We start from the raw sequence: 27,749 nt of genomic DNA, 5'->3' as shown, positions 1-27,749 counted from the left end.
ATGAGTGTAAACTCAGAACAGACAAAGAGAACCAAGAATTTCCTTTCACAGTGCCATCTTTAGCATCTGGTGCCATAGGTTTGCCATCACAATACACCAGAGTTTGTTCATTCCCCAATCAAGGGACAACCCCTCATTTTCCATTTTTTTTGCCACCACAAAAAGCACAGCTGTAAATATTTTTGTACAAACAGGTCCATCCCCATTTGAAACATTTTTTTAAATGTACAGAAGGAAGCACATCACATGGGGCAGCTAGTGGCACAATGGATAGAGTGTCAGGCCTGGAGTCAGAGGACCTGGGTTCATATCCGGCCTCAGATACTTCCCAGCTGTGTGACCCTGGGCAAGTCATTTACCCTCCATTGCTTAGCTCTTACAGCTTTTCTGCTTTAGAACTGGTACTTAGTATTGATTCTAAGACAAAAGATAAGGATTAAATTTTTTTAAAAAGTAATATGTGAAATGTATTATATACTTTCTTCAAAAAAACAAGTGGTGTGAAATGGAGATGTGTGGTTTTATATACAGTCCTCTTTTATGTTTTGCTTAAGTGGAAATGTTCATTCTTAGGGTCATTTAGTTTCAGAGGAAGAAAATGTGGAAAAGAAATATTCAATCAGCAAGCATTTATTATGTGTCAGGCACTGTGCCAAATACTGGGGATCCAAGGACCAGTTCAGAGGAACTTACATTTTAATATAGTAGACATAGACATTTATAAATATATACAAAACATATTCAGAGAAGAAACCAGGTAAGTTTTTCTAATCCTTTCCTCCTGTCTTTGAACTGATTAAGTATTTGTTCTTAATAACTAATGGCTTAATAACTAAATATTAGTTCCAAGGCAGAAGAGTGGTAAGGGCTAGTCAATGAGGGTTAAATAGGCTGCTCAGGATCATTAGAGCTAGGAAGTGTCTGAGGCCAGATTTCAACCCAGAACCTCTTGACTCTAGGCCTGACTATCCACTAAGCTGCTTCTAAACCAGGTAACTTTAAGAGGGAGACATGACAACTCCTTGGCAGGGGTGGGCACCAGGCGGTGGCTTGATTTGAATCTTTGAGGAAGCCAGAGATTCTCAGAGCAGAGTAGGAACACATTCCAGCATGGAGAATAGATAGCCAGGGCAAAGGCATTTCAGAATCAAAAGATAGTAAAACGTGAGAACCAGCAAGTATGTCAGAGTGATTGTCTCATGGTGTGGAGGAGAGGAATGTGTAAGAAGACTGGAAAGTAGGTAGGGGCTAGGTTGAGAAAAGCTTTAAATGGAGTCATTTGAGCCCAGAAGTAATAGGGCATCATCAGAAGTTGAATACTTTGTGGCATGGTCAGACTTGCACTCTAAGAAGATCATTGGTGGTTGTTTGGAGGATAGTTTGAAGTTAAGGCCAATTAGGAAAATAATGCAATGGGCCCAGTAAGTAGTGAGGAGGGCCTGGATTCGGGGTGGGGGTGGGTGGGTGGGGGGTGGACTGTGAGCAGAGAGACTCATAGGAGATATGGGGGAAGCAGGAAACAAGATTGGGCAATTGATTGGCTATATAGAGCAAGTGAGAGTGAAGGTTCAAGGATGAACCTGGGTGACAAGAAGGATGATGGGACTCTTGGTAGCAATAGGGAAGTTCAGAAGAGGGGTGAGTTTAGGGGGAAAGATGATGAATTCTGGTTTGGACTGTTTGAGATGCCTCTGGGACATCCTATTTGGTAATGGTAAATAGTTGGTGATTTGAAAATGGAATAAGAGAGAGAGACTGGTAAACACGAGGACTAGATATGTGTCTTAGAGTCATCTAAGTAAGAGTACGAGTACAGAGAAAAAATATTCACAACTGATGGCCATGATAATTATGTAATAGTTTAAAACATATTTTGACTTTAAATGTGGTAGGTTTGTTTTTTTTTTAAACAAAAAGTTGGATTTCAACCAGATAAACCTGAGAAATTTTAAATCTTGGATTCTGCCCCTTATTTGTCTTTAACTTCTTCCTCTTAATGCTTACAGAAGAAGCTATTACGGTATCACCACATCTGTAGTTCTCTGTTGAATTCAGGTGGTTTCCTTCAGTTCACTTGGATAAATCTCTAAAACTTTGCATTATTAAATAGATATTTCTTCTTTAAAGGAGAGGGACTGCATCTGTGATTTCCTCAATATAGGGAATTCCCTAGTGAGGAAATTTTCTTTATCAATATAGGTAACTACCTTTCCTACAGCTTTTATAATCTTAGAAAGTTGCCTAAAACACTGAAGGCTAAGTGACTTACCCAGGGTAAAATAGTCTTAATATGTTAAAAGCAGAACTTGAGCCCTGGTCTTTTAGCTCCAAGGCTAGGTCATTATCTATTGTATCTCTAGCTCTGTGTATCTCTTATCCAACTTCATTCTCAGTTAGAAGTCCTCCATCTCTTTGATCAAATTTTTTTTGGCCTTTTTTAAGACCTATTTCTAGAGATAATTACCACATCTGCATGCAGCAATTCAGGCACCAAATATGTTGTGTTATCTTATGTTTCCTAATGTTGTCTGGAATTTTGTTTGCCTTCTTGGTTCTTGGATCCTCTTCCTGGGGCATAACTAAGTCTTAGGATCTCTTGTGCCTATATAGTCTCAGTTATTATATCCTGAATGCTTTAGCCTTATTTGCCTTGTCGAAACATTGATACTTCTGACTACTCATACAGCTTCTGAAGGCTTACTTATAGTCTATATTTAGTCATTTGGCTTTTGGTTCCTGTCTATACAACATTGATTCACTCCGTTTTTCTTTTATTTTTTAAATTTTTATTTTGAATTCCAAATTCTCTCCCTCTCTCCAGCCATGATACCCATTATATATAGGAAGTCGTGCAAAACATGGTCATATTATGTTAGCTATATTGCTAGGAGGGAAAAGCAAGAAAAATAAAGTGAAAGAAAATACGTTTTGATCTGCACTCAAGAGTTTGTCACTTCTCCAGAGATAGGTTGCATTGTTCTTGTAAGTCCTCTGGAATTGTCAGGAATCAGTGGGAAGGTAAGGTGTCTCAAATCTGGCTTTAGACATTTAAACTATGTGACCCTGGGCAAGTCACTTAACCCTGATTGCCTAGCCTTTGTCACTCTTCTGCCTTAGAACCTATACTTAGTGATTCTAAAACAGAAGGTAAGAGTTTCTGGTTTTTTTTTTTAAGTAGCTAAGTCTTTCACAGTTGATTGTTAAAATATCACTATTGCTTTTATGTTTTTCTTCTGGTTCTGCCTACTTCACTTTGTATGAGTTTATATGTCTTCTTATGTTTTTCTAAAACCATTTCCATCATCATTTCTTGTTGCATAACAGTATTCCATTGCAGTCATATTTCATAGCTTATTCAGTAATTCTCCAATTTATGGACATCCCCTCAGTTTCCAATTCTGTCATCATATGGGTCTTTTTTCAAGCAAGTTTCCAGCAGAGATGAGATTATATTGCAGAATGTAACAACTATTTTACCTGGAGGTTTCAGAATTGAGGCTTGGGAAAAGCGTTGAGAGCTCTTAACTGGAGATGCATTTTAAATACAAAGTATTTGGGCCGAAGGGAAGATTTTTTTTCATTTGACAAAAGATTCATCACGAACAGTGTTCCTTCATAACAAGTATTCTTAACTTAGGATCAATGGACCTGATAAATTTCAGGGGTTCTATGAATTTGATTGGGATGGAGGGTGGCACCTATAGCTTCATTTTCTCTCATTTTTAGCTTTAGCTTAGCATTTCCTTATGATTTTTTTTAAAGAACCATTTTTTGAGAGGTTTCACCAGATAGCCAGTGGGGGCCATGACACAAACAAGATTAAAAACTCTTGTCTTATACTTAACTTTCTTCATGCATTTAAAATATTTTGCAAAAGTCTAATTTACAAAAAAAGTCTTTAGAAACAGTACCTTTAAAACAATACATGTGAAATCATGCAAGACATTTCCACATTTGCTTTGAGCAACAGTCACTATTACTGTTAAGTACAATAACTAGTTACTGTATTTTAACATCTTATTCCATCTGTGAAATGAGGAGAATGCCCTTGAGGCACTTTGCCATTTTGCTAGAATCCTATGCTCTCTAAGGTCCTTTTCATCTCTGAAGTCTTAGGATGCTGAGAAGATCTTTATTGAATTTTGTGTTATATATAAGTAGTACTTGGAGATGGTAATTAAATGGCATGTAAGCTCCTTTCATGTGGCATGGACATTCTTCCTTTTGAAGAAAAGTGACTGATTTTCCTGTATATACATAGAAGAATGACTTCTTGGTTCTTTAACTGGGCCTCTATGTACTAATTCACTTTTTGTTATTTGGCATTAGCCCCAACCTATTCTTTCTTGTTTTGAAAAAAACCTTGTCTTAGAGTCAATAGTAGGAACAAGTTTCAATGTAGAAGAGTGATAAGGGCTAGACAATTTCAGTTAAGTGACCAGATCTCCCATCTCCAAGCCTGGCACTCTATCCACTGAGACACCTGGCTAGCCCCATTCCCAACCTATTCTTCCAACTTTCAACCCAAATGCAGAGGGAGTTCTTCACTGTAGCTCTTACATCCTTGAAATCCCAGACCCAGACCTTTTCCCCTTTTCCATCCAGGGATCAATTGAAGGAACAGGAGATGGTTAGCCTGGACAAGAGAAGACTCAGGGAGGACGTAATTAATAGCTTCGTTCAAGGATTTTAAAAGGTTGTTTTATGTGATCAGACTTATTCGATTTGCTCTGAGGAAACAGAAGCAGGAGCCAGTAGGTAGAAAGGACAGAGAATCAAATTTAGGCTGGAAGTAAGGAAAACAGATTCTCTCAGTCAATCAATCAGAATTGTCTACAAGGGGAATGGGTGCCCCAACTGACATTGGAGGTCTTGGAGCAGAGGCTGGATCAACCCTTGTCAGCCATGTTGTAGTGGGGAATTCCTCTGGGTCTGTGTTGGTGACCAGTGAAGTCCTTTACAACTACTTTAAAATCATTTGTGTAGGGCAGCTGGGTAGCTCAGTGGATTGAGAGCCAGGCCTAGAGACAGGAGGTCCTAGGTTCAAATCCGGCCTCAGACACTTCCCAGCTGTGTGACCCTGGGCAAGTCACTTGACCCTCATTGCCTACCCTTACCAATCTTTCACCTATAAAGTCAATACACAGAAGTTAAGGGTGTTTAAAATAAAAAAAAATTAAAAATTAAAATTAAAATCATTTGTGTATTTGATGACACTCCCTTAAGGCAGGCATTGTGTTTTATCTATATTCTTCTCTAGCTCTAGTCCTACGCTCTGCCCTGGGTAAATGTTTAAAAATGTTCATCACCACTTGAGATTTTCCTGAGTAAAACGGAAGTGTTTTAGAAAAGCTGTTATCATGTAATCAAAATACCCGTTGTTTGAGCTGCCTGCCTTCCCTTTTCCCAACCCCCACTTGCTCATTTCTACCCCTCTGTTCAAGTGGTATTTTCCAAGCCACAAACTTTGAATTGATCTCTTGCTGGATCAAGGTGTGCAGAATTGTTGCTAGTTCCTGCTTAGGTTACCTGACAAAGGAAGGTGTGCATCTGCTAATTATGACTCCAGGCCCCTCCGGGCTTCTGGGCCTACAGCCGAGCACTAAATCCTGATCTTATCTGGAGGGTTTTGTAGTCCCGTTGTGTTCTGTATATCAGCATCTGTTTCACTTCCTGGGCTGCCACTCCACCTTCAGAAGGAATTTCTGCTGATTCTCCTATAATCCCTGGCCTGGCCCCTTTATACATCTCATTAACTCCAAGTGTTTGTGGTTGGAGCTGAGGGGAGAGCAAAGAGCATTCTTGGGTTGTTTTTCTCTTCATACTAAGATTTGGAAAATGGACTTTTGACATTGCAACACCAGTCCAAGCCTGGGAGAACTATAACAGGTTAGAATTGTAGAACTGTGCACCTGGCTAAAGGCAAGCTCACCTCTGAGCATCTACAGAGCCAGATATTCATCTAAAACACTAGTGAGATTTGAATTTCAGAGTAAATGCTCATCTTTCTAAACTTGTAGGGAGTTTCAGTGCCACAGCACCCTAGAAATGCTGTCCCTTCCTTCTTCCTAAGGGAGATTGCTGTGTAACTGTAGGATTTCATACCTTATTACTCAAAGCCTAGATCAAAAGGTTTGAAAACCGTTTGAAGGAGACGGAAAGGAAGAAACCAAGCAAGTTTACACATGACCTGAGCACAGGAGAAGAAGAATCCTCAAAAATCAATGTGATGATTTTTTTTTCAGGACAGGGACAGTTCCTATACATTGACAGACTAAAAGATGACAAAAGGCACAAGCATCTTGAGTTAATGACCTGTTCCTTTTATTTTCCTAGAATTCTAGAGCAGGAAGGGACCTTGGAAACATCAAGTCTTGCTCCCTGATTAATGTTTCTGTATTGACAGCTTCAAGTAATGGTCATCTAAACTTCCACTTGAATACCTTCACCAAGAGGAAACCTTCTTGCTAAGGAGACAGTCCATTCGTTCTTAAACTATTCTAATGGGTTAGCATCTTGATCCTTCCAGTGAATTCCAAAGCAATTTTATTGTGACTTCCACCTCTTAGTCCTTGTTCTTCACTCTGGAGTCAAGTAGAAAAATACTAACCATGCTTCCAAATACTATCCCTTCATATACTTAGAAGATTGTGTCACCTCTGCCATCTCCCCTTGAAACCAAATATCCTCTTAAGGAAAGTGTTAATTCTGATCTTGGGGAGAAGTGGGGAATGAGAAACTGAACCTCCTTTGGATATCTGAGCTCTACTTTAACAAGATAATTCCAAGTGGTCAGAAAGTAATCCTAAAAATAGCCTAGATTCTTAATTGCTTTTAAAGTCAGGCCATCTTGTCTACAGGATGAGAGATAACTCTAAGGAACACTGACCTGTTTTATTTTTGTTTTTTAAGCTCAGTAAAGAGGGACAACAGGAACGGCATTTAAAGATCTTTAAGATCAGAGACTTACCAACATCAGGAACCTTAGTGGTCATCTAGTCCAGCCCTCTCATTTTAAAGATGGGCAAACTGAAGCCAGAAACATGAATGAGGTGACTTGGCCACAGTCACTCCAGAAAGTGTGTTAAAAAGCTGAGATTAGAACTCAGGGCCACTGAACTAAGTTCTTTTTCAGTTCTAGAGAGAGGAAAAAGAGGTTGACACAGTGAAGTTTTAGATTCTCCTGCCAGACCCTTTCTAGAGCCAGGTCTTTGACTTTTTTTTGTCATTGTTCAGTCATGTTCAACTTTTCCTGACCCCATTTAGGGTTTTCTTAGCAAAGATACTGGAGTGGTTTGCCATTTCCTTCTCCAGCTCATTTGACAGATGAGGGAACCAAGGCAAACAGGGTTAAGTGACTTGGACAAGGTCATTCAATTAGGAAGAAATTTGCTTCATCATCAGACAAGCACTGCATTGTGAACACACACATTCTTTTCCACCAGAGGCTTCCTGGATGAATCATCTCTCAAATTTTCCAATTTTGATTAATAGCAGCATCTCCTCCCATTTGCCCAAGGTGCTAAACCTGAAGTTATGATTTATTCTTCCCTAGTCTTCATCCATCTTCCTTCAAAATGCCAATTCTGCCTATCCTTTCTTCTCTTTTTTTATTATCATTACTGCCCAGATGATAAACTTTTTCCTGGATATCTTCTTGATTAGTATCACTGTCCTTCTCCCCATTGTCATAAAATCCATCATCCTCACCAGATTAATCTTTCTGTAGCAATTATTTCATCATGTCACACACACCCCTTTCCCTAGAAATCTCCACATTACTTTGTGTTCTGCACTAAACCCACGGTATTAGTCAGGCTCATCTCCTGATAAACCTGCTGCGCTATTTCTCTGGTTTCAAGCCTTCCTATTATATCCTGCCCCTTGCTAGCCAAAGCCCATCCACCTTCAAGTGACAATCAAGAGAAAGCTGCAGTTGCTAACAGGGAGCTCTCCCTTCTTTTCACTCTGCTAGCACATGGAGAACTCTTTAAGAGGCCATTTAATCTAGTCTATATCCGAATGGGAATTTCCTCTACAACAGAGCTCTCTTTTTTTTTTTGGCATAGCACAGAATTAGAAAACTTGACTTCAAATCCCAGGTCTATTAATTACTACATATATGACCTTGGGTATGCCAGCCTCTTAGAGGCTCAGTTTTGTCCAGTGAGACAGGTGAGCTAGATCTCTGCATTTCCTTTTTAGCTCTTAACTTCTAACCTTTTGTGATTCTGTGAATAAATAGTAATTAATTGTTTTTAATCTGTGAAATTAAGGCATCAAAGTGCTAGAAAAGTATTTTTAAAAATGTTTTATCAAGTTTTTTACACTGCCTAAATGTTCCCTAATATCCTTCCCCTTCCCCATTCCCAGAAAACTATTCCTTATAATACTTTTTTTTTTAAAAGAAGGGGAAAACCAGTAAAACCAATTCATACACTGAAAAAAATAAAATATTTACAATGTTCTGCCTCCTCAGACCTCCCTCCCACTTTTGTGAAGGAGCTGGGGGAAGTATTAGGTCTTCCTTGTGACGGAGCTGGTTTTTTACACTTTTGTAATGCCTGTTTTTTATTGTTTGGTGGTGATGATTCTTTCCACTCACATTATTTTCATCATAGTGTCTATTGTTTTCTCAAATGCATCTCTTCATGCTGTATTCCCATGTTTAGAAAAGCAGTTTTAGTCAGGAGCAGTTGTTTTCATTAAAGATTCCCTTGACAAACTCTAGCATCATAATTAGTGAAACAAACCGTACTTGTTAAGTGTACTTTAAGCACATTTCTAATGTGGTTTCTCAAAGTAGGCCTCTCTTTGCTTAGTGGGTGGGAAAAGCATTGATTTCTCCAGGTCTTGTTGCTAACACAGAGAAGTCCTCCCAGCTGGTGTGCATGGAATAATTGGACTTTCTTCCAACAAAGTGGATTCCCCACCTCCCAGCTGTAAATCATAGTCTCATGATTTCACTCTTCCCAAACAAGAGTATTTGTCTTATTGGAATCTGGCAGTGGGGATTAGGGTTGGATGCTGCTGAGGTAACTGTTGACCACAAGTCTTTCTTCACTAATGTTTGAGTGAGAATCTTATTCCTGAAGTCTGGAAATTTAAAGAGCACTCAGGAATTCTAAATAAAACAAGACTGTGTTGATGTTGTCTCACATTCCTTATTGGATTAAATCAGGTGAGCCTACTAGGGCCATCTTTCTCTAGCATTATGTGATACCATTATTTGGGCCTCTAGATGGAAGAGACTCCTACTGAGAGCCCTTTTCAGCTTTGAATATTTATTTTGTAGGAAAAGCTGTTGATTCTGACTCCTTTCAGCATGCATGCAGTTCCCCCATGATCTCTCTCTCTTTCACACACACACACACACACACACACTCACTCACTCTCTCTGTCTCTCTTGCCACAAAGCCTTTTCTTTTTCTTTCTGCACCATTTTAGAAAACAGTTCATATGTCTCCTTCAAAAAATAATTCTTGGTGGCAGTCGAGTTGAATGGGAGTACAGAAGCCAGGACTGACTGCAGCTGGGGCCTGGGTGGGTATTTAGTGACAAACTGTCAGTTTCCTGTGGACTCCTGGGGAGATCAAAGATTGAGGAAGGGATTCCTCTGGGAGGAAAGACCGAAGGGGTTGTAAATGGCAATAAGAGACCAATCGGTGGTGTTGTCGGCTTCCCTTATGCATTTCTAGGGTAATTCAATACTCTTGCTGACAGGACATCAAAGACTATTCCCTGACAGGTTATACCTTGTGTTCAGGGCCAGTTCAGCCTACTCTCATTCTCTTAGACTCCTGGTCTTTAAAATGTCCTCAGTCCTCTTTAGGTTGCTTTTCCCAACAGAATGAAAGCTGGGGTTCTCTCGACCTCCTCCGTTACCCACCTACCTCAGTCAGACTCCTTATTTAGTATTTTCCTGAATCTGTAACTTCCCAGTAATAGAACCTGTATATCAGTGAAGGATTCCTCTTGCTTGTAAATCTGCATTGCATAAGTGGGCCTGCTCTTGTAAAAGTCCAGTAAATACTTGCCTGCCCTAGTCACCCAGAATGGGGGGAGGGGTGGGGAGAAGTCCTGGAGAAGCTGTTCTGGTAAGAAGGCCGAGCCTCGGCCTTGCTCTCAGAGAGCACCATTAATCCTGAGCTAGGAAATAGCAACTGTTTCACTAAGAATCAGAGTTTATCCCTCTGCCTAGCTGCCTCTGTGGAAGAAATGAGGAAGAATAAAGTTGATTTATAGTGAAGATTTTGCCGCCAGTTGCATTTACAGCATTTGAAATTTTGTAATATACAGTGTTAGGATTTCAACTGACCATAGCCATGAGCGGTTAACTCACCCCTTTTACTCTAGGCAAGTAGCAGGCTGTGTTTCACTTTTCCTGAGGAGGCAGACTGTGAGATCATTCACAAAGCTTCACCTCCCATTTCTTTGCAGTTGTTCTCTGGGTTTTGATAGACTGATTCCTGAGCTTATGGCCTTTCAAGTTAAAGCCCCATTACTAAACAGATTTTAAGCTCCTTAGGCAGTTTGCACCTAGTGTTACATATTCAGGGACCAGACCATTCTTAACTACTGATGCCAGTCTGGCTTGGGTGGAGCTAGGGGAAGCCGTTGACTCTTGAGGGGTCCAGGTGCCCCCTTTCTGTCTCCTTCTCACATGGGTGTTTGTTTTCTCACAAAGACCTCCAGCTCTCTGTCACACTCGGCATGTTTGTTTTTATAAACAATCTCCCGCTATGGAAAGCTAGGTAGAAATATTCCAGTTTGTGTATTCTGGTCCCTTAACCCAAGCTGAGTATTAAATGGTTTCTAAGTGGGCATTTCAGAGCAGCTGGAAGTTACTGTAATTAGCAAAAAGCTGTGTTTTAATCTCTCTGGTGACAGCTCCACAGAAGAATTCTCCTGTGAACAAAACCAGCGCTCGGATCTCTTGCTAGAGTGAGTTGGAAATTGACCTGCCACAATAAACAGCTGACATAACAGAAGTGGCAATAATCCCCCATTAAATGTCTTTCAGCTGATGGGGGCTCACAGGCTAATTGACTTTCCAGCAGGAATTACCAGCTCAACCGAAATGACTGGGCATTAGAGCAGCCCGCTGCCCTGTTGTGAAAGGGCTGCTGCAGCTTTTGCAAATGCTATTCAACTTTATTGTTCATTGTTTGTTGCTACCAGATGACACCAGAATACTGGTGACTCTGTGTGTGTGTTTATGGCTTTCTTCTTGCTTAGTCATTGTCTTTGCTGAGCTGATGGGGCTACGCTGCAGCTTATCACTAGGCCTAACCAATCTGATGGCTGCAGTCAGCATTTATGGAGCACTGTGGGGTGGGAGGTGCCCCCTGCTTATAAAATCAAGTCACAGGCCACTTGGGCATGTTTCATTCTACTATTGGGGGACTTTTTGCCTCACTACAACTATCAAAAAGTGAGTGTGTGCCCATTCCCACATATATACAATTCACTTCCTTCAAGGAGACCCCCTTGAGGAGGTGAACAGAAGTCAAGCCTAGCATCAACATGAGGTAGAATTTGATTTTTTGTTTAGCACCTTCCTCTTCTCACTCTCACTCACCCCACATATTCAATCTGTTGTTAGATCTTGTCATTTCTATCTATCACATCTCTTGTTTATGTCCCCTTCTCTTCCCTCACACAAACAGCAGCACCCTAGCGCGCAGGCCCTTATCCCTTCTCACTTGGACTACATATAATAAGTAGCCTTCTCATTTGTTAAACTCCCTGCCTCAAGTCTTTCCCCAGGCCAGACCATCCTTCACAATGCTGCCAAAATGTTTTTCCAAGGGTATAAGTCAGTGTGTATCCTTCAGCCCTCTCAGCCCCCCATCTCAGTAAACTCCAATAGCTCCCTGTTTTTTCTAGAATATAATATAAAATATCTCCTCTGTGTGGCATTTAAAGCTCTTTACAACCTAGCCTTCTCCTATGTTCTTACACATTTACTCCCTGTGGAGTAATCACATGGGGTCTAACCATATGGGCTTCCTTGTTATTCTTCACACATGACACTCTACTACCGTCTATCTCCGTGTCTCTTCCCTGGCCTTCTCCAAACCTCGGCCTCTTAGAGTCCTTGATTCCTTTTAGACTGGGCCCAAGGACCACCCCCTACAAGAAGGTTTTTCCTGCCTGTGCCCTATTCCTCCCAACCTGCTGCTAGTGCCTTCTTCCCAAGGTTACCCTATGCTCTGGATCACTTTCTCTGGATGTCATCTCTCCTATCAAAATGTAAGCTTTTTGAGGATAGGATTTTATTGTTTTTCCTTTTTCTTTGTATTCTTAGGATTTAACACAATACTAGAAACAATTAAGCACTTAAATGCCGGTTGATTGATTGATTAACATGATATTGACATCAGGGTTGTGGATTTGATCCCGCTAATGGGACATTTAGCTTCCTCCAGAAAATTCTGCTCCCTAGACATAGATTGTATCTTAGGCACCAACAACAGTCTTACAAATGTGTGCCCAAGGTTGAGGGTGGGGATTGTGGACTGGACCGGACACAAGAAAAAGATGACTAAATTCAACTGATTGTGATCAATCAATTGACAAGTATTTATTAAACATTTACTGTATGCCTGGCATTGGACTACATACATTGGACATACAAAACAACTGTAGCCTTCAAGGGCTTACATTCTACCAAGGAGACAAGATATCAAGGGCCTGAACTGATGTTGTGACAATGGGGCTGGGGGACCCTGGGCAAGTTATCTCTCCGAACCTCAGCTTCTTCATCTGGTAAAGTGGGCATAATCATAGCATCTACCTCCCAGAGCTCTTGTGCAGACCTAATGAGATAAAATATGTGAAGTATTTTACAAACCATAATGCATTACATAAATGTTAGCTTTCATTGTGGTCCTCCTTCAGATAATGATGATGATGCCAAAATACCTCAGTTTTTGAGGAGGAATGCCCCAGCAGCCATGGCAGGGAGGGAGAGGAAGAAGTTTGATATCTGTGTGAGTGAAGAGAATGGAATATAAAGAGAGACATAATGGTAGAAAATAGAAGGTTCAGCAACAGATTGGATAAGGGAAATGAGCAAGAATGAGAAGAGAAGGAACTAAACAGAAAAACAAGTTCTGCCTCATGATGGTAGGGAAAACCATATTTAGGAGGAGGTGCCTGAACTGAGACTTGAAGAAAACCCAGGATTCTTTGAGGTGGAGGGGGTGAGTTTTTTCTCAGCATGGGGACAGACAGCACTGTTTAGACCTAGGGACAGAAGATGGAGTATGGAAGAGCAGTAAGAAGACCAGTATGGCTAGATCATAGGGTACATCAGGGAAACTCTTGGGTAAAGTGGAGCCAAGTTACAAAGAGTTTTGAAAACCAATCAGGATCTTAGATTTGATCTTACTACTACATATTCTGCTGCAATGGCTCAGTAGTAAGCAGCATATTAGTTTATCCCCTTGGGCAAGTCACTCACTCTGGGTTTCAGTTTTCTCATCTCTAAAATCAGAATCTCAGAGTTGGAAGGGACACCAGTGGCCATCTAAGCCAACCTAGCTTCAAAAATCAATTTACTGCAAGATGTACAACAAGCACTAATTCAGCCCTTGTGCAAAAACCAACATTGAGGGGTTGCCCATCACTTCCTGAGTGTCCCATTGCACTTTTGGATAGTTTTCATCTCTGACATCAGATGTAAATTTAATTCCCTGCAACATCTTTCCATTGCTCCTAGTCCTTTCTCTAAGGCTAAACAGAACAAAAGTAAGAATAGAATCTAGGGATTGCTTTTCAAATACTCCCCTCCCTCACAATCATCTTTTCTCTAGGTATTTCAGCTGATTCTAATATGGTATGGCCTTTCTTCACTCCTGGTTCTTTTCTTCTCAACATTCTCCTTGTCAGTGTCATCTTTCCTAAAACTGCTTGTAGCACTATAGGTATGGTCTGAGGACAACAGTGGACAGTAGAACTAGGGTCTCCTTTCTTCATGCAACCTGAGGTCTCATTTGCTTTCTTAGCTGTTCAGAGTACACTGTTGACATTGAATTTTCAGTCAACCAAAACCCCAGATCTTTTCCAGCTAAATTGCTGTTCCCAGTACCTCCTCCACTTACCAAGTGGAGATTTTTTTTAATTATTTTTTAAATTTTTATTTTGAATATTTTCCCCTAGTTACATGATTCATGTTCTTTCCCTCTTCCTCAAACCTCCCTAACCCCCACAATTCTGCTGGGTTTTGCATGTATCATTGATCAGGACCTAATTCCATATTATTAGCTAGTTGGACTAGAGTTATCGTTTAGTGTCTACATCCTCAATAATATATCCATCAGCCCATGTGTTCAAGCCGTTGCTTTTCTTCTGTGTTTTTCAAGTGGAGATTTTTAATCCAATTTGAAGATTTCTTAGATTTTGCTCCCTAGACATAGGGAGTCCTATCATATATTTGATTCTGTCTGATGTTCTAACTTGTCAAAATCTTTTTGAATCCCGAATCTTGTCATTCAATATATTAATTATCCTACCTAGTTCTGGGTAGATTTGATAAGCATAGCATCTATGACGTTATCCAGGTCATTGTTATAGCCTGGGTTAAGCACAGATCCTTTTAAAATATAATTAATAGTTTGCACAATATAGAAAATAGATTTTAATCTTTTGGACAGCAAACAAATCTATTGAAAAATGTAACAGTTAAATACTGGCTGCTTGAGGAATGGATCACAGCCCCCACAATAACCAGTTTTTTCTTCTGTAACTACCCCCTCTTTTGTGGCCAGTCCCAAAGCTCCCTGTTTCCTGCTTCTAGGGTCTTTTCCTACTTTGAGATTCATTGTAATCTCCTTCAGATCAACTGTAATAGTTCTGAATTTTTGTAGCCTCTATTTCCATAGCCTCTTCAGTAGGAATTGGAGCTACTAATTGATTAAGTCAGCTAAATAATGCATTTTTGCTTTCCCTATCCTTTTAACAATGAAATTCAAGCATGGATACATATCAGCTTGGACCTGGAAGATGAGCATCTTAGGGGTGATCTGCTCTAACTCTGTGCCTGAGGAAGAATCCACTCCCCAGAAGTGGGCCAGCTAGTCAGTCTTTGCCTGGCCTTGAAGTGAACATGAGACAGCTCATTCATTCCACTTTGAGACAACGAATTGATAGAAACATTTTTTCGTATTAGAAGAAAATTTATACCTCTGTAGCATCTACCAATTGCTCTTGTGTGCTCTGAAGCCAAGTAAACTAAGTCATGCCTTTTCTTCAGTAATAGCGAATAGCCTTTCAGATACCCAAAGACAACTATCTTGTCTCCACTCAATATTCTCTTCATCTCTAGTTCCTTCATCTTTTCTTTAAGTGGCACAACCCGTCATCTCACTGATTGACTTCCTCCATCATGTTAGTGACTTTCCTGAAGTATAATGCCCAGGACAAGAACCAGGACCCCAGATGTAGTGCTTTAGGGCAGTGTGTTCTGTGAAGCTGAAACCTCCTTGGTTCAAGAGAGGACTCTTATCACATGATCTTAACACTGGGGGTTACCATAGCACTCTGTGGTGACTCTGCTCAAGTTGGTAGTTCATTGAAAGCTGGGTCTTTTTGTCATAGGCTTCTGCCTAGTTATGTCTCCTTTATCCTATAATTGTGAGATTACTTCTTTTATACCCCAGTATAGGATTTTACAATTGTCTGTCTTATACTTCAACCAGTAAGATTCAGCCCATTGTTCTAGTCTGTCAAAATTTTTTGGACCCTCAGGCTCTTCTTATCATGTTAGCTCTCTTTCTACTTTTCAGTTGGGTGTCTAACCATGTCCCTGAATTGATTCGACAATTACAACTTCTTTAATGAAAACAAACTTTTCAGTTTAGCAGCATAGGCAGCTCTCTTCTAGGAATGTTTCTCATTTTTAGGTAATATCATGGGAAATGTCATACTTTCTGGGAATTCTGGGCATCAGCTTCAAGGATTTGTGATCCTCAAGTTTTGACCGACCAGGTTTGGAGATGCCATTTCCAGGTTCCTTTGCCCTTTGGCCTTATATCTCCCACCTTTGCTCATTTACAGAGTTGTTCAGACCAAGGTGCATGTTTTCCCAAGCTACAGTATGATGGTGTTATTAGGATGGTGTGATGGTACAATAGACCTCAAGAGCTTGGCTAGGGTTAGGAAGAGCAACTTGAAAATGTCTGACTTCTCTAGTGCTTTTATTTGACCTTTCTTCCCTTTGACTTTGAGAAGCCTCAAAGCCCTTTGTTGAAGAAATGTTTTACACCACTTTCTGACTGCAATTAAGAAGCATTCTTTTCACCTTATTCTCCCCCCACTGCTCCCCCCCCATTATATAATGAGAAAATAAAACCACCTCAATGTTAGGCTTGAATGAGGGACCCTTTATCTTGCATGTTCTCTGACAAGTATTTTGTGTGAGCCAGAATAACTTAATTGCTGAGGATCTTTTTATCCTCATCTTAAATTATTCTCTAGGCCACTTTCTACTTGTCATCTTTTCTTCCTCTTTCCTTTCCTTCTTCTAAACTTTTTCTCTTTATTCCTTTTCAGAATGGTGGTTTGACCTGGAGCGATGATGCAGATGGAGGACGAGGAAGAGAGATCTCCCGAGATTTTGCTAAGGTCTGTGTTGTTTTGGATGGTGACAAAAATCCTTTGGGTTTAAAAAACAAAGATTATTTTCGTGGATCATTTTTCTGGTATCCTACCCAGTCCTGAGGAGCTAAGGATTGGGGGAGAGATCATGATTCCTAAATAGGAGGCAGGTGGCTTTTTGTATCTGTAGCATCGTTCCCACCAGCAGGATGGTTTTTGACATAATTTTTTCTCTTGGGGTGGGGTGGGGTTTGCAGTTGTATGAACTGGACAGTGACCCTGAACGGAAAGAGTTCCTGGATGACCTTTTTATCTTCATGCAGAAGCGAGGTGAGTATTCTTTTTGATCAGCCCCCTTGTAGATTCATAGCTCCAAAGTCCCAAAATGAGGATCTTATTGATTAAGCCTGGGTATGGTAGCAAAACCAGCAACCAAAGTGAACAAAGAAGAAGGAGTTTGAGAGGAATCTGGGTGGAATGGTCATTCAAATTCTTTCCTTTCTCAGTTTTTACGCCAATTAACTGGTCCCAAGAGTCATTTCAAAATCAAATGTTACCTCCATTTTATCATCACAGCTGCTCTGCCTCCTGCAGAGTCTCTCTTACATCCTGGAGAGTGAGAAAAGTAAATGGAAGAATAAGAGCCCCTTAGGATTTGTAGCAGAGTCCTGAAGTAATCATGGAAAAGAGAGGCTGGCTCTTTCTCTGTTCTCAGATGACTCTTTGATCCTTATTTCCATGATCTTGGTTAGCACATTGTTATAGGTCAGTTGTGAAATGTGCCAGATTCTCCCTAACTTTTTATTCCTCCTTGCCCTCTATCCCTCCCCAACCAGTCCCACCAGGGACCATGGCGTGACAGCCCTGAGCCTACTGTATTTCCTTCCTGCTTTACATCCTGTTATAGGAGCTGGGTCATTAATAAGGTCAACTCTCAGGAAGGATGGGCAAGAATCATGAACCCCACACCATAAAAGTCCTCAGCTTTCTTGTACTATCCTCAGTTGCTCAAAGCCACAGGAAAGGCTCATTCCTACCATGTTTCTTTGCTGCCCCTTGCTTCAATGCCACTATTGGGTTTCATGTATCAGTCCTTTTGTGGGCAGAGAAATCAATATTTTCTGATAACAGAAGGTTAAGACATGTATTCTAGCTCACATGTATTGACCATCCTCTCCAGCTACCCAGAGCAATTCTTCTCTCTGTAATTTTGCTTCTGGCATCTTTTTTGCTTGCAAGAGCTTTAACAACAGCCTGACCAGTATGTGGGTAACTACAGGATTGTTCATGAGGGCATTTGAAAGCTTTGAGTCACATTTTTCCTAGCTATCAACTTCTGCAAAGACAGGATCTAAGAAGGCTAATTAGTTTACACACATAACTGTTATCTGGAGCTACACATGTTGGTGTAAGTGACGAAGGAAGGATATAATCCTGAAAATGTATGTGGCCACCAGCAGAAAACCTCCTGCTTACCCGGGGAGAGAGAGAGAGAAATCCACTTAATACTTTGGTCTCTCCTTCCAATTACCTTTTAATTATTTACAAGCTCCACAAGCCCAGCTGGTGCAAGCCAGGAGCTGATCCTGGCTCGAAGGGGCTGCCATAGCAATATAGATTTTAATCAGTAGTGTATTTTCACTGTTTTATTTTCTTCTTTATTGCTGTGCTCATTTCCCAGAAGGATTTTAAAGGGAAATGGAAGAGTAATATTGGGCTTGCCAAGACAGAAAAATAGTCACTGCAGCCTTACTAGACTACAGAGAAGCTGAATAGGGAAGCTGGAGAACTTTGGTGTGTGGGCCTGGCTCACACCACCTGCTCTCTCATCAGAAAGCAGCAGTGAAGATGGGAAGACTGGAAAAGGTTGCTAGATTTCTGATATCCCTTGGCAAACAAAGTTCATTGCCAAGCTCTTTGGGTTCAAAATGAAAAAAAAAATTGACAGGGCAAGATCTCAGCTCAAAATGAGGTATTTGAATTGTCTGAGAATTTTAGGCACGTTAGGAGAGGAAACATTGGACAGACTCATTTGTCCCATTTGTTCAATCCAATAATATGTATTAAACACCTATTATGGGGCAGCAAAGTAACACAGTAGAGAGTAAAGCCTGGGTTCAAATGTGGCCTCAGACATTCCCTAGCTGTGTGCCCTGGTCACGTCACTTAACTCCAATCAATTGCCTAGCCCTTGCTGCTCTTCTGTCTTAGAATTGATACTAAGATAGAAAGTATGTTTTTTTTTTTAAAGCACCTGTTAATTATATGCAGAACACTTTGCTAGGCGCTAAGAGACCTAAGATGGCTATTCATGATAGAGTCTGGGCTGATACAGATTATTCACTTGGGGGCCAAAGGTCTGGGCTTCAGTCTTGGCTCTACCACTCACTTTGATCTATTGGTAGCCTGGGATAGTATTACCTAACTCATCCAGTTGCTCAGTAAATTAATCAGGCACTAGGCCTTCCAGGCACTAGGTGCTGGGGATACAAAGACCAAAAATGGAAGTTTCTACTGTCATAGAATTTCCATTCAATCTGAGGAGATATGGCAGGGTGTGTGTGTTTGTGTACAAGAATAAAGATATGTGGGGTGGCTCAAAAGTTGAAAACTGCACATTTGGCATATCCTATATAGAATAAATACAAAATAAATGCAAGATAGTTTAAGTACAAGTTAGTAAGGGGGGGAGGGAGAGAGAGGACTAGTAGTTGGGAGGGATCAGGAAAGGCTTAATGAAGAAGGTGATGCTTAAATTGCTTCTTGAAGGAAAAAAAAAGGAATACTTTAAGGCAGAGAGAGAAAGAGAATGGCAATGTCAGGCATAGGGAATGGTCAGGTTTGAGAGATGGGTGATATGTGTGGGACAGAGAGAAGATCAGTTTGTCTGGACCACAGAATGCAGGGCAGAGTGCGTCATACCCAATGAACCAGAAAGATAGATTGGGGCCAGGATATGAAGGGCTTTAAAAGCCAAACGGGAACTTATAATTTCTTGTAGAGGGAATGGCAAGTCACTGGAATTTATTGAATGGTAGAATGATGTGGTCAGATTTGTGAGGAAGGAAAATTGCTTTAGCATTTGTGTGGCAGATGGATTGGAGTGGAAAGAGACCCAAAGTCCATCAGAAGCCTTTTGCAGGGGAGGCAGTTGGGTGGCTCAGTGGATTGAGAGCCAGGCCTAGAGCTGGGAGGTCCTAGGTTCAAATCTGGCCTCAGACACTTCCTAGCTGTGTGACCCTGGACACTCTTCTGCCTTAGAACCTATACATAGGTTCTTAGAGTATATACATGATTCTAAGATAGAAGGTAAAGGCTTAAAAACAAACAAATAAGTAAATAAATGAAAAGAAGCCTTTGCAGCAGCTTAAATGATGGATAAGACCCTGTGCTAAAGTGATACTGTAGATGCAGATAGAAGTCAAATTGAAAGATGAGGAGGCAGAAACAAGCTTTGGTTGCTAATTGGCCACATTGGGGTGAGAATGAGGAACTAAGGACAATGCTGATGTTCTGTTCCTGGGCCTGTGGGGTTTGGGATGTCTCTGCAATAATCCAGTTTGAAATATCCACAGGCAAATAGAACTGAGGCCCAGGAAAGGAGAGATTAGATTTGTTCTGTTTGGGCTCTGTGTAAATGGAGTTTTGTGCCCCAGGACTATGTCCCCTAGAATTCCTTTGGATTTCCCAGAATTCCTTGAATTATGGTCCCCCTTGTTGTGTCCTCAGGTTTGTAAATAAGTTTCTGTGAACTCCGCCCTCTTGCTTTCTCTTCTTCCCACTTTTGGCAAACCGTGCAACTCTCTCTTTGCTGAGGTTATCATTTTCTTTTTTCTTCAAGTTATTATTAATAATTTCTTATAAAAAATGTAATACTTGAAGTATTTGGATATTGATTTTTAATCTTACAGCTCCAGAGGTTAGAACCAGGACCAGGAGGTAGGAATTAAAGAAGCAAATTTAGACTTTGGCTCAGGACAACTTTCTGGTTATTAGAGTGACCTCCTATCTATAAAATGAGAACAATGGTTGTCACCATCTCCTTCCCTTACTAGGATGGAAAAAGACAAAGGAATTGTGGATTCCCCTTGCAGAAATGTTCCATAAACATAGACATACCATTTATCTTGAAATGAGAAAGGGAGTTCTGATATAGGGACAGAGGGCCTAAAGAGTAAAAGAAGTGGGAACAGGCCAGATGCTTTGGGAAAACAGCCCCCACTGAACCTAATTCCTTGTTCTCTAGTTTAATTTGGGCTCTGGCAGGCCCAAGGGGCCACTTGGCAGAGCGATGAGAGCCAGGCCTGGAGTCAGGAAGATTTGAGGCACATCCCTTTTCTACCCTACCAGCTGGGTGAACTTCTACATGCCTTAAACAAATCTTGAAGATGATCACTGCAGAACTGTGAAGGAGTTTCCTCAGCAGGAATTCTTTATAACCAAAGAAATCACACATTAGTTTGAAAGACAAAAAGGCACAGCTAAAGTTAGATCTCTGTGACTTGTGTTAATCAGGGATCAAAGATCCTGAGTAGAGCAGCTCAGGTTTACCATTCATCAAGTCCTTTTCTCCTTCTGATGGAGGCAATTCAAGCCTTATTATTCCTATTTAAGAGACAAGGACAACAACCACAGATATGTGACTTGTCCAAGTTCATATAGCAGCTAGTAGATATCATGAGCCAGGCCAGCACAATCCAATTCTTACATTCTTTCCAATAGAACCATCTTCCCCTTCCAAATGAGAACTCATGTTATATGGTGCCTTCTGACTAGTAAATACTTTTAATACACACTTTCTTCTGAGACTTATGACAAGGTGAAAATATTGAGGTTCTATGTGAGATTGGTGTTGGAAGGAACATCAACATGCATGCTCCAGGCCTCATAATATAAGGGCAAGACCTAGGGAAGACAGGAAGACAAAGAGTCAGGCAGGGAACTCCATTAGACCCACTGTTCTATGTTCTACAGGACTGTATAACCCTCACACATGGTTAAGCTCCAAAAGTTCAAGCTCAGAGAAGAGTGTATTACTAGGATCTGGTAGAGTCAGGGAAAGCATCCTAAAGGAATTGTGACTTCACAGTTCTTCTCCCTCTTGGCATCTGTACCATACCTGATGCTGCTAACCACCTTCCTCGCCTCAAAATTCTGTTCCCAAGGCTTTTTCTGTCAGTATTTTCTCCCAGGGCTACTCTGTCTCCTTGGTTGGCTCATTGTGCCCTCTGTCAGGGCTTTATCCTAGACCCTCTTCTGGTCACTTTAACAGCTCTCATAAGTTCAATTCTATATATGCAGCCCCAATCTCTCTCACCAGACTCACAGAATTTGAGATTTGGAATGGATGGATCTCAATCCAACCAATGTGCATAAAGAACCATCCCCCCACCACGGTACTCACTTGACCGGAAGGTAGTAGGAGAGAAGACTAGAAAGGTAGCTTGGCAATCCCTGAATGGTAGACCATGGTAGACCAAGAGACTTGTGTGTCAGCCTAGAAGCAGTTTAAACATTTTGAACCAGAGAAATGATTGGATAATTTAAAACTCTCATTTCTATAATGCTTGAATGGTTAAAGTGTTTTCCTCATAGTAATACTATGAATGGAGTACTAGAACCCTCACTTAAAAGAAGGAATTTGGAAATAAATGAGGCTAAGTGAGAGAATCCATGGGGAAGGCTAGGCTTTAGGGAAAATAACAACCGGGGGTGGGGGTGGGGTATTGAGAATGAATTGAGATTAGGAGAGACCATTCTCACTGTACTTACAATGCTTACCTTTCCAAAAAATACTCTCATTCTCAAAGTCTGTCAAAGAGACTGGGGTTTGATTGTGTATCTTAGATGTGTGAAGCCTGGAATATTTACACTTCACATGCAAGTGAGAATAAGAGCCCCTGACATTTGTGACTTTCTTGGCATTTTTTAGTTGAACTTTCTGAGGTTCGTGGGATAATGTCAGCTTTTGATGGCCAGAGTGGGAGGATAGCAAGACTGAGGAGTAATACTCTTGGAGCTGTCATGAAAACTAAATGGCAAATTCCACAAGAGGCTTCCAAAAAGGCCCTGAGCTTGAAAGGTCTCAGGTCTTCATCACTGGCGCCAAGGATGTTTTGCAGAATGTTGGGGCATCAGCTTAACACAGGTTGAATGGGTGAGGTTTATTTGCAGCAGGAGCACAGCAGGCTGTCTCTGAATGATCGCAGCTGCAAGTGATAAAATACTTTCCCGTGGCCATAATGCCTGAGGAGGCAGAAGGAGCCTCTAACTGCCTTTTTGTCTTCCTGTGTGTCCCTCTCCCCCTCTTTTAATTGTTTGAGTGAATTGGCTTCAACAGAGGGATCTTTCAGCCTGTAATCATTACCTTTGATATCTAGGACACTTGTTTCTGCTTGTTTTTTCTTGCCTTTCTGCTGCTGGTCAGTTTTCTTTACCACCCGAGCAGTCTGCTTTATACATTGGAAGCTGAGCAGGGAGCTCTCAGACTTCGGACTCTGAAGTGGTCATTTAGGGGTTGGCCCATTCGTGCCTTCTGTTCCAGTGGCTAATGCTGGAGGAGAGTCAGCATGGTTTAATATTTGGGGAGTTGAATTACCTGAAAAGTCCTGGATATTACGAATAAGGAGAGACTTGTGTTAGGGAGGACAACCAGCAGACTCTTGAGTTCAGGTGTGAGGTGATGGAAACCTGTACTAGGGTAGTGGCAGATCAGAGAAGAGATGGATATGTATGTATGCAAGAGATGTCATGACATATGTTGGGGTAAGGAAGTGTGAGGAGTTGAGGCTGAAACACTAGGTGAGAGTCTGTGTAATGGGAGGATGGGGGGAGTGCTCTAGACAGTAAGCAATCCAGAAGCTGTGGAAGGCAGAGGCTTTTGGGGAAAAGATAAGTTTAGTTTGGGGTGTGTCTACTGTACATCTAGTTAAAGATTTCTAATGGGCTTTTAGAAGAAGACTTCTAATGAGATATGAAACTGAAGGCCAGCAGAGAGGTCAGAGCCAGATTAACAGATGTGAGAATCACCATCATAGAGATGATAATTGAATCTATAGGAGCTGCTAAGATTGTTAAGTTGAAAAGGGATAGAGGGAAACCCACATTTAGCAAGCATGACCTAGACGAAGATCTAGCAAAAGCCTGAGGAGCAGTCTATTAGGTAGGAGGAGAAACAGGAGAGAAGGAGATAGAGATGTCCCAAAAACCTTAAGCGAAGAGAGTATTGAGCAGAAGAGTATGATCAGCAGTGTTAGAAGCTGCAGAGAGGTCAAGAAGGTTGAGGACTGAGAAAAGACTATTTATTAGATTGGGCCGTCAAGCAATTGTTACATTATGTTGGCTAACCAGTTCTATGCAGAATCCTCTGGCCTAATGAACTTCATCAGCATGTCTCTCAGGATTCTCCTGTACACTGAGGAGTCCTCTTAATTCCCACATCCTAGGATTGGTTCATATAGAAACTTAGTCTCTTTCCCTCCTCATAAGGGGGAGAGAAGAAGAGCCTGTTCCCTATGCCCTAGGATGTTCAAGAAGCCAAAATGTAGAGTTGTGACCATGCTTCTGTTTTTCCTACCTCATCGGGCAAATCCTGGGTAAATGATCTAAAAGTCCTTGGTCCCATTGCAAAGATCTGGCAGCCTAACATGACAGTTCTGCAGCCTGTTGGCCCCATTTTTACCATTCTTGTGGCAAGAAGCTGTACTAGCCATCCTTGTGTACAAAGGAGGTGTGATTAGGAATCCCAGATAGCATAATGAAGTCCATGGCATGGTATTGCATTTTATAATTGAGTTTCACCACACTTAAAGAAAAATGTGCCCTTTGCCCAAAGGTCAGAGCAGAAACATCAAAGGTGCTAAACCCACTGTGCTCATGAGAAAGGCCAGCAAGACTCTCTGCTGCCCTCATCTCAGAGCCAGTAAGCTTAGATTTGATTCATGTTTGACTAGCTCGGCACACACCTCACAGGGCAGTGGGGAGGAGAAGGTCCCCCTAATTCTATTCAAGGCTGCAGCCCAACCTTGCTTTTCCCAAATGGGTTGTAAGAGTTTCTTTTGATGTATGTGTACTAAGGATTTACTGTGGGAAAGGGGCTTGGCTGAGTGTATTTCCTTGTGTTGTGCACTTATCTGTCCATCACAGCCAAGGAAATGCTCTCTCATATGTGGCTTTGTCCCATGGAAGGAAGGCACTTTCTGGTGTGTCCTTTTAGCTCAGGGTACAGCTCTAGCCCTGGAAGCCCATCAGGACAGCATATGTTGTCCTCGAAGAATCCTCTCTCTTTGGGCTGTTTTTCTGTTCTAACTTCCCCTGAAAGTTTAAGAGCCAGTCTTTCTTTAAAAAAAAAAATCCTTATCTTCTGTCTTAGAATCAATACTGTGTATTAATTCTAAGGCAGAAGAGCAGTAAAGGCTAGGCAATGGGAGTTAATTTGACTTGTCTAGGGTCACGCAGGAAGTGTCTTAAGGCCATATTTGAACCCAGGACCTCCAGTCTACAGGCGTGGCTCTCTGTCAGCTGAGCCACATAGCTGCCCACTAAGAGCAAATCTTTATCTCAGGCTTAGCCACTTTTCAAGGGCCTAAAGATCCCTACTCCTTGCTTTTTGCCATTCTTCAGGCGATCCAGCTGTTATCGACATATCATTTCTTTTCCGTTTTTAGCAGTTATTTGATATAGTACAGCTAGCCATCACTTATCCTTGGTAATGGGAGAACATGGGTCACTGAACACCCCAGATAATCTGAGTGATTCTCTTTAGCCATCAGATTCAGCTTCCTTCCCTTCCAAATCTTGTAACAGGCCTTACAGCAAATAGCAAAATGGATTCACTTGCTTCTTACCCATCTCTGCCAGTAATCTAGCTATCAGCCTGTATTGGCACAAACAGAAGGAAAGCCAAAGTAGGGAGGAGCAGAGGGAAGGTGAAGCTTCAGTGACCTGTGTTGGCCCAGTTTGGTGTTCTTTGAGAAGTTTCAATTTGGAAACACTTGAAAAGGAAGCTGACTTGCAGGGATAAATGGCTATTGGGGAATATTAGGAAATTACTGTGATAGAAAAACAAAAGGCTTCAATGACACATCTTTAAAGATGCATTCCAGTCTCAAAGATTCCAGCAGCACCCCTGACTTTCTGAAGACTAGTATTGGACAGGACAGTCCAACAGATATTTCTAATGTCTGGGTCTCCCCCTTTCAGCTTGGCTGGAGAGAGACAAACACTGGATTTGGAATCAGAAGAACAGGGCTGCAGCTTCGTTCTATTGTTGGCCTTGTGACCTTGAGTAAAAATCATTTGGAATTTCTCTGGCTCAGTTGGTAGCAACTAGGTAAGAGTAGATAGAACTTTAGATTTGGAACTTGGAAACTGAATTCAAATTTTGCTTCAAACATATGATAGACAGACCTGTGACCCTGGATAAAACTTCTGCCTCTGTTTCTTCATCTGTAAAATGGGGATAAGAACAGCACCTACCTCCTAGGGTTTTTGTAAGGATAAAATGCAATAATGTCTATACAGGACTTTGCAAATGTTAAAATGCTATATAGATGTTAGCTAGTTGTCTCATCAGTAACAGGAGGCTAATCTATCTCACCAAGGTCATGGGGTCCTATCAAGATAATGTGCATAAAACCCTTTCTAGTTACTCTTTGTCTTCTCCTTCAGCTAGAGACCAGCAGCTTCCAAAGACCAGCTTTTCCTTTTAGAGTTAGGCAGGAAAGGACCAGATGTGACTGACCTCAAGAGACATTCCTACTTAGATTGCTGTGAGTCCTGTAGAGGACTTGGGGACTCAGCTCTATCTGTTGTTATTATTATTGGGCCCATACTTATAGGTAATAGCTTGTATGAATGAAGCATTTCCTCCCCAGAGTCCTCAGAGGTAGGCAGTGTGAGCAGCATCATCCCTATTTAAAAATGGGGAAACTATAGGTCACTGGGGAGCAGAAACTTGCCAGTCAGTGAATGAGCTCCTTGAGGGTATGACTGTTTGTTTCTCCTCCTCCCACCCCCACCCCCACCCTTTACTTTTCTTTGAATCCCCAGATCTGAGCATAGGGCTTAGCACAAAGGAAGTGCTTAATCAAAGATCATTGATTCAGCACTTTCCCCAAGTACCACACAATGAATCAGGCCAGGACAAGGCAAAAGGTGGAGGGGCAGCTGGGTTGCTCTTCTGCCTTGGAACTGATACTTTTTAATATCCATTTTAAGACAAAGTGAGGTTTAAAACCTACCCCCCCCCCCCCCCCTCTCTCTCTCTCTCTCTCTCTCTCTCTCTCTCTCTCTCTCTCTCGTTGAGGTGAAAGTTTATGGTGTGAGATGTAAGTCTTTTGGAATTGAGGAGGCTTTGGTATACTGGATAGTGTGCCAAACTTGGAGGAAAAAGTGGGTTCAGATACTGCCTCCAGTCACACTTTCAGCACTGTGCAATTGTTTTTATTGGACATTTGATCTTAATTGCATGCCCTGCCAGTAGCTTGCATTGCTGACCACCTGAACCTGCAGCCTAATTGCCTTCAGGAAGTCATTTCTTATGGAAATAGCTCATAAGAATGGCTCAGGTCCTCTCCTTGGCCTGATCCAAGAAAAGGAAATTTGGTGGTGGAAGAGTTCATCAGCAGAGGCATAGCCAGGAATAGGGCCTGCCTTGAATCAGGGTCTCATGTGTGTGTGTGTGTGTGGGGGGGGGGGGGGTTCTATGTCTGTGTCTCTGTGTGTGTCTGTGTACACAAGTGTGTGTCTGTGTATGTGTAGATGAGAGAGAGATCTTTCTAGCTCCCTAGCCTTCTTGCTGACTTGACAGTTTTTCTGCCAGAATGATTAATGATCCTTTCTAAGCCAGGGAAAACCAGTCAGGGTCCCTGGCAGAGCCATGCCCTAGGCCCAAGACCCTAACCCTTCAGTGGTTGGCACGGAGGCCTCCATCTGAATCCATTTATGTTCTCTGCTTCTCTGTGGATTTCGTAGATTCCTGTAATACGTGCATTCTCAGGGGGTAGAATTAGATGGGCTTCCTCTCCATATAATGCTTTTGCCCTACTCCCATTTCTTTCCCTTGGGTCAAAGAGGGCCATTTCCCCCTCCTTCCCTGAAAAAAAGCTGTTTTTCAGACTGTATTTGTAGAGGGGAATTGCTATTTC

The 27,749-nt window shown here is 41.5% G+C and overlaps 1 protein-coding gene across 2 annotated transcripts in view; it reads left to right on the top strand.

The window, feature by feature from the left end:
- Nucleotides 1–27,749, top strand: part of ARID3B (AT-rich interaction domain 3B) — a 51,662-nt gene that overhangs the window by 12,020 nt on the left and 11,893 nt on the right. For both annotated transcript variants that reach the window (XM_044662833.1, XM_044662834.1), the window contains exons 2-3: nucleotides 16,558–16,629; nucleotides 16,860–16,932. In XM_044662833.1, coding sequence (XP_044518768.1) covers nucleotides 16,558–16,629; nucleotides 16,860–16,932 — 145 coding nt within the window. The remainder of the gene's footprint in view (nucleotides 1–16,557; nucleotides 16,630–16,859; nucleotides 16,933–27,749) is intronic.

This window comes from Gracilinanus agilis, chromosome 2 (genome assembly GCF_016433145.1).
Source record: "Gracilinanus agilis isolate LMUSP501 chromosome 2, AgileGrace, whole genome shotgun sequence".
Classification (NCBI taxonomy): Eukaryota; Metazoa; Chordata; class Mammalia; order Didelphimorphia; family Didelphidae; genus Gracilinanus; species Gracilinanus agilis.
This window is presented reverse-complemented; position numbering and strand designations above follow the sequence as displayed.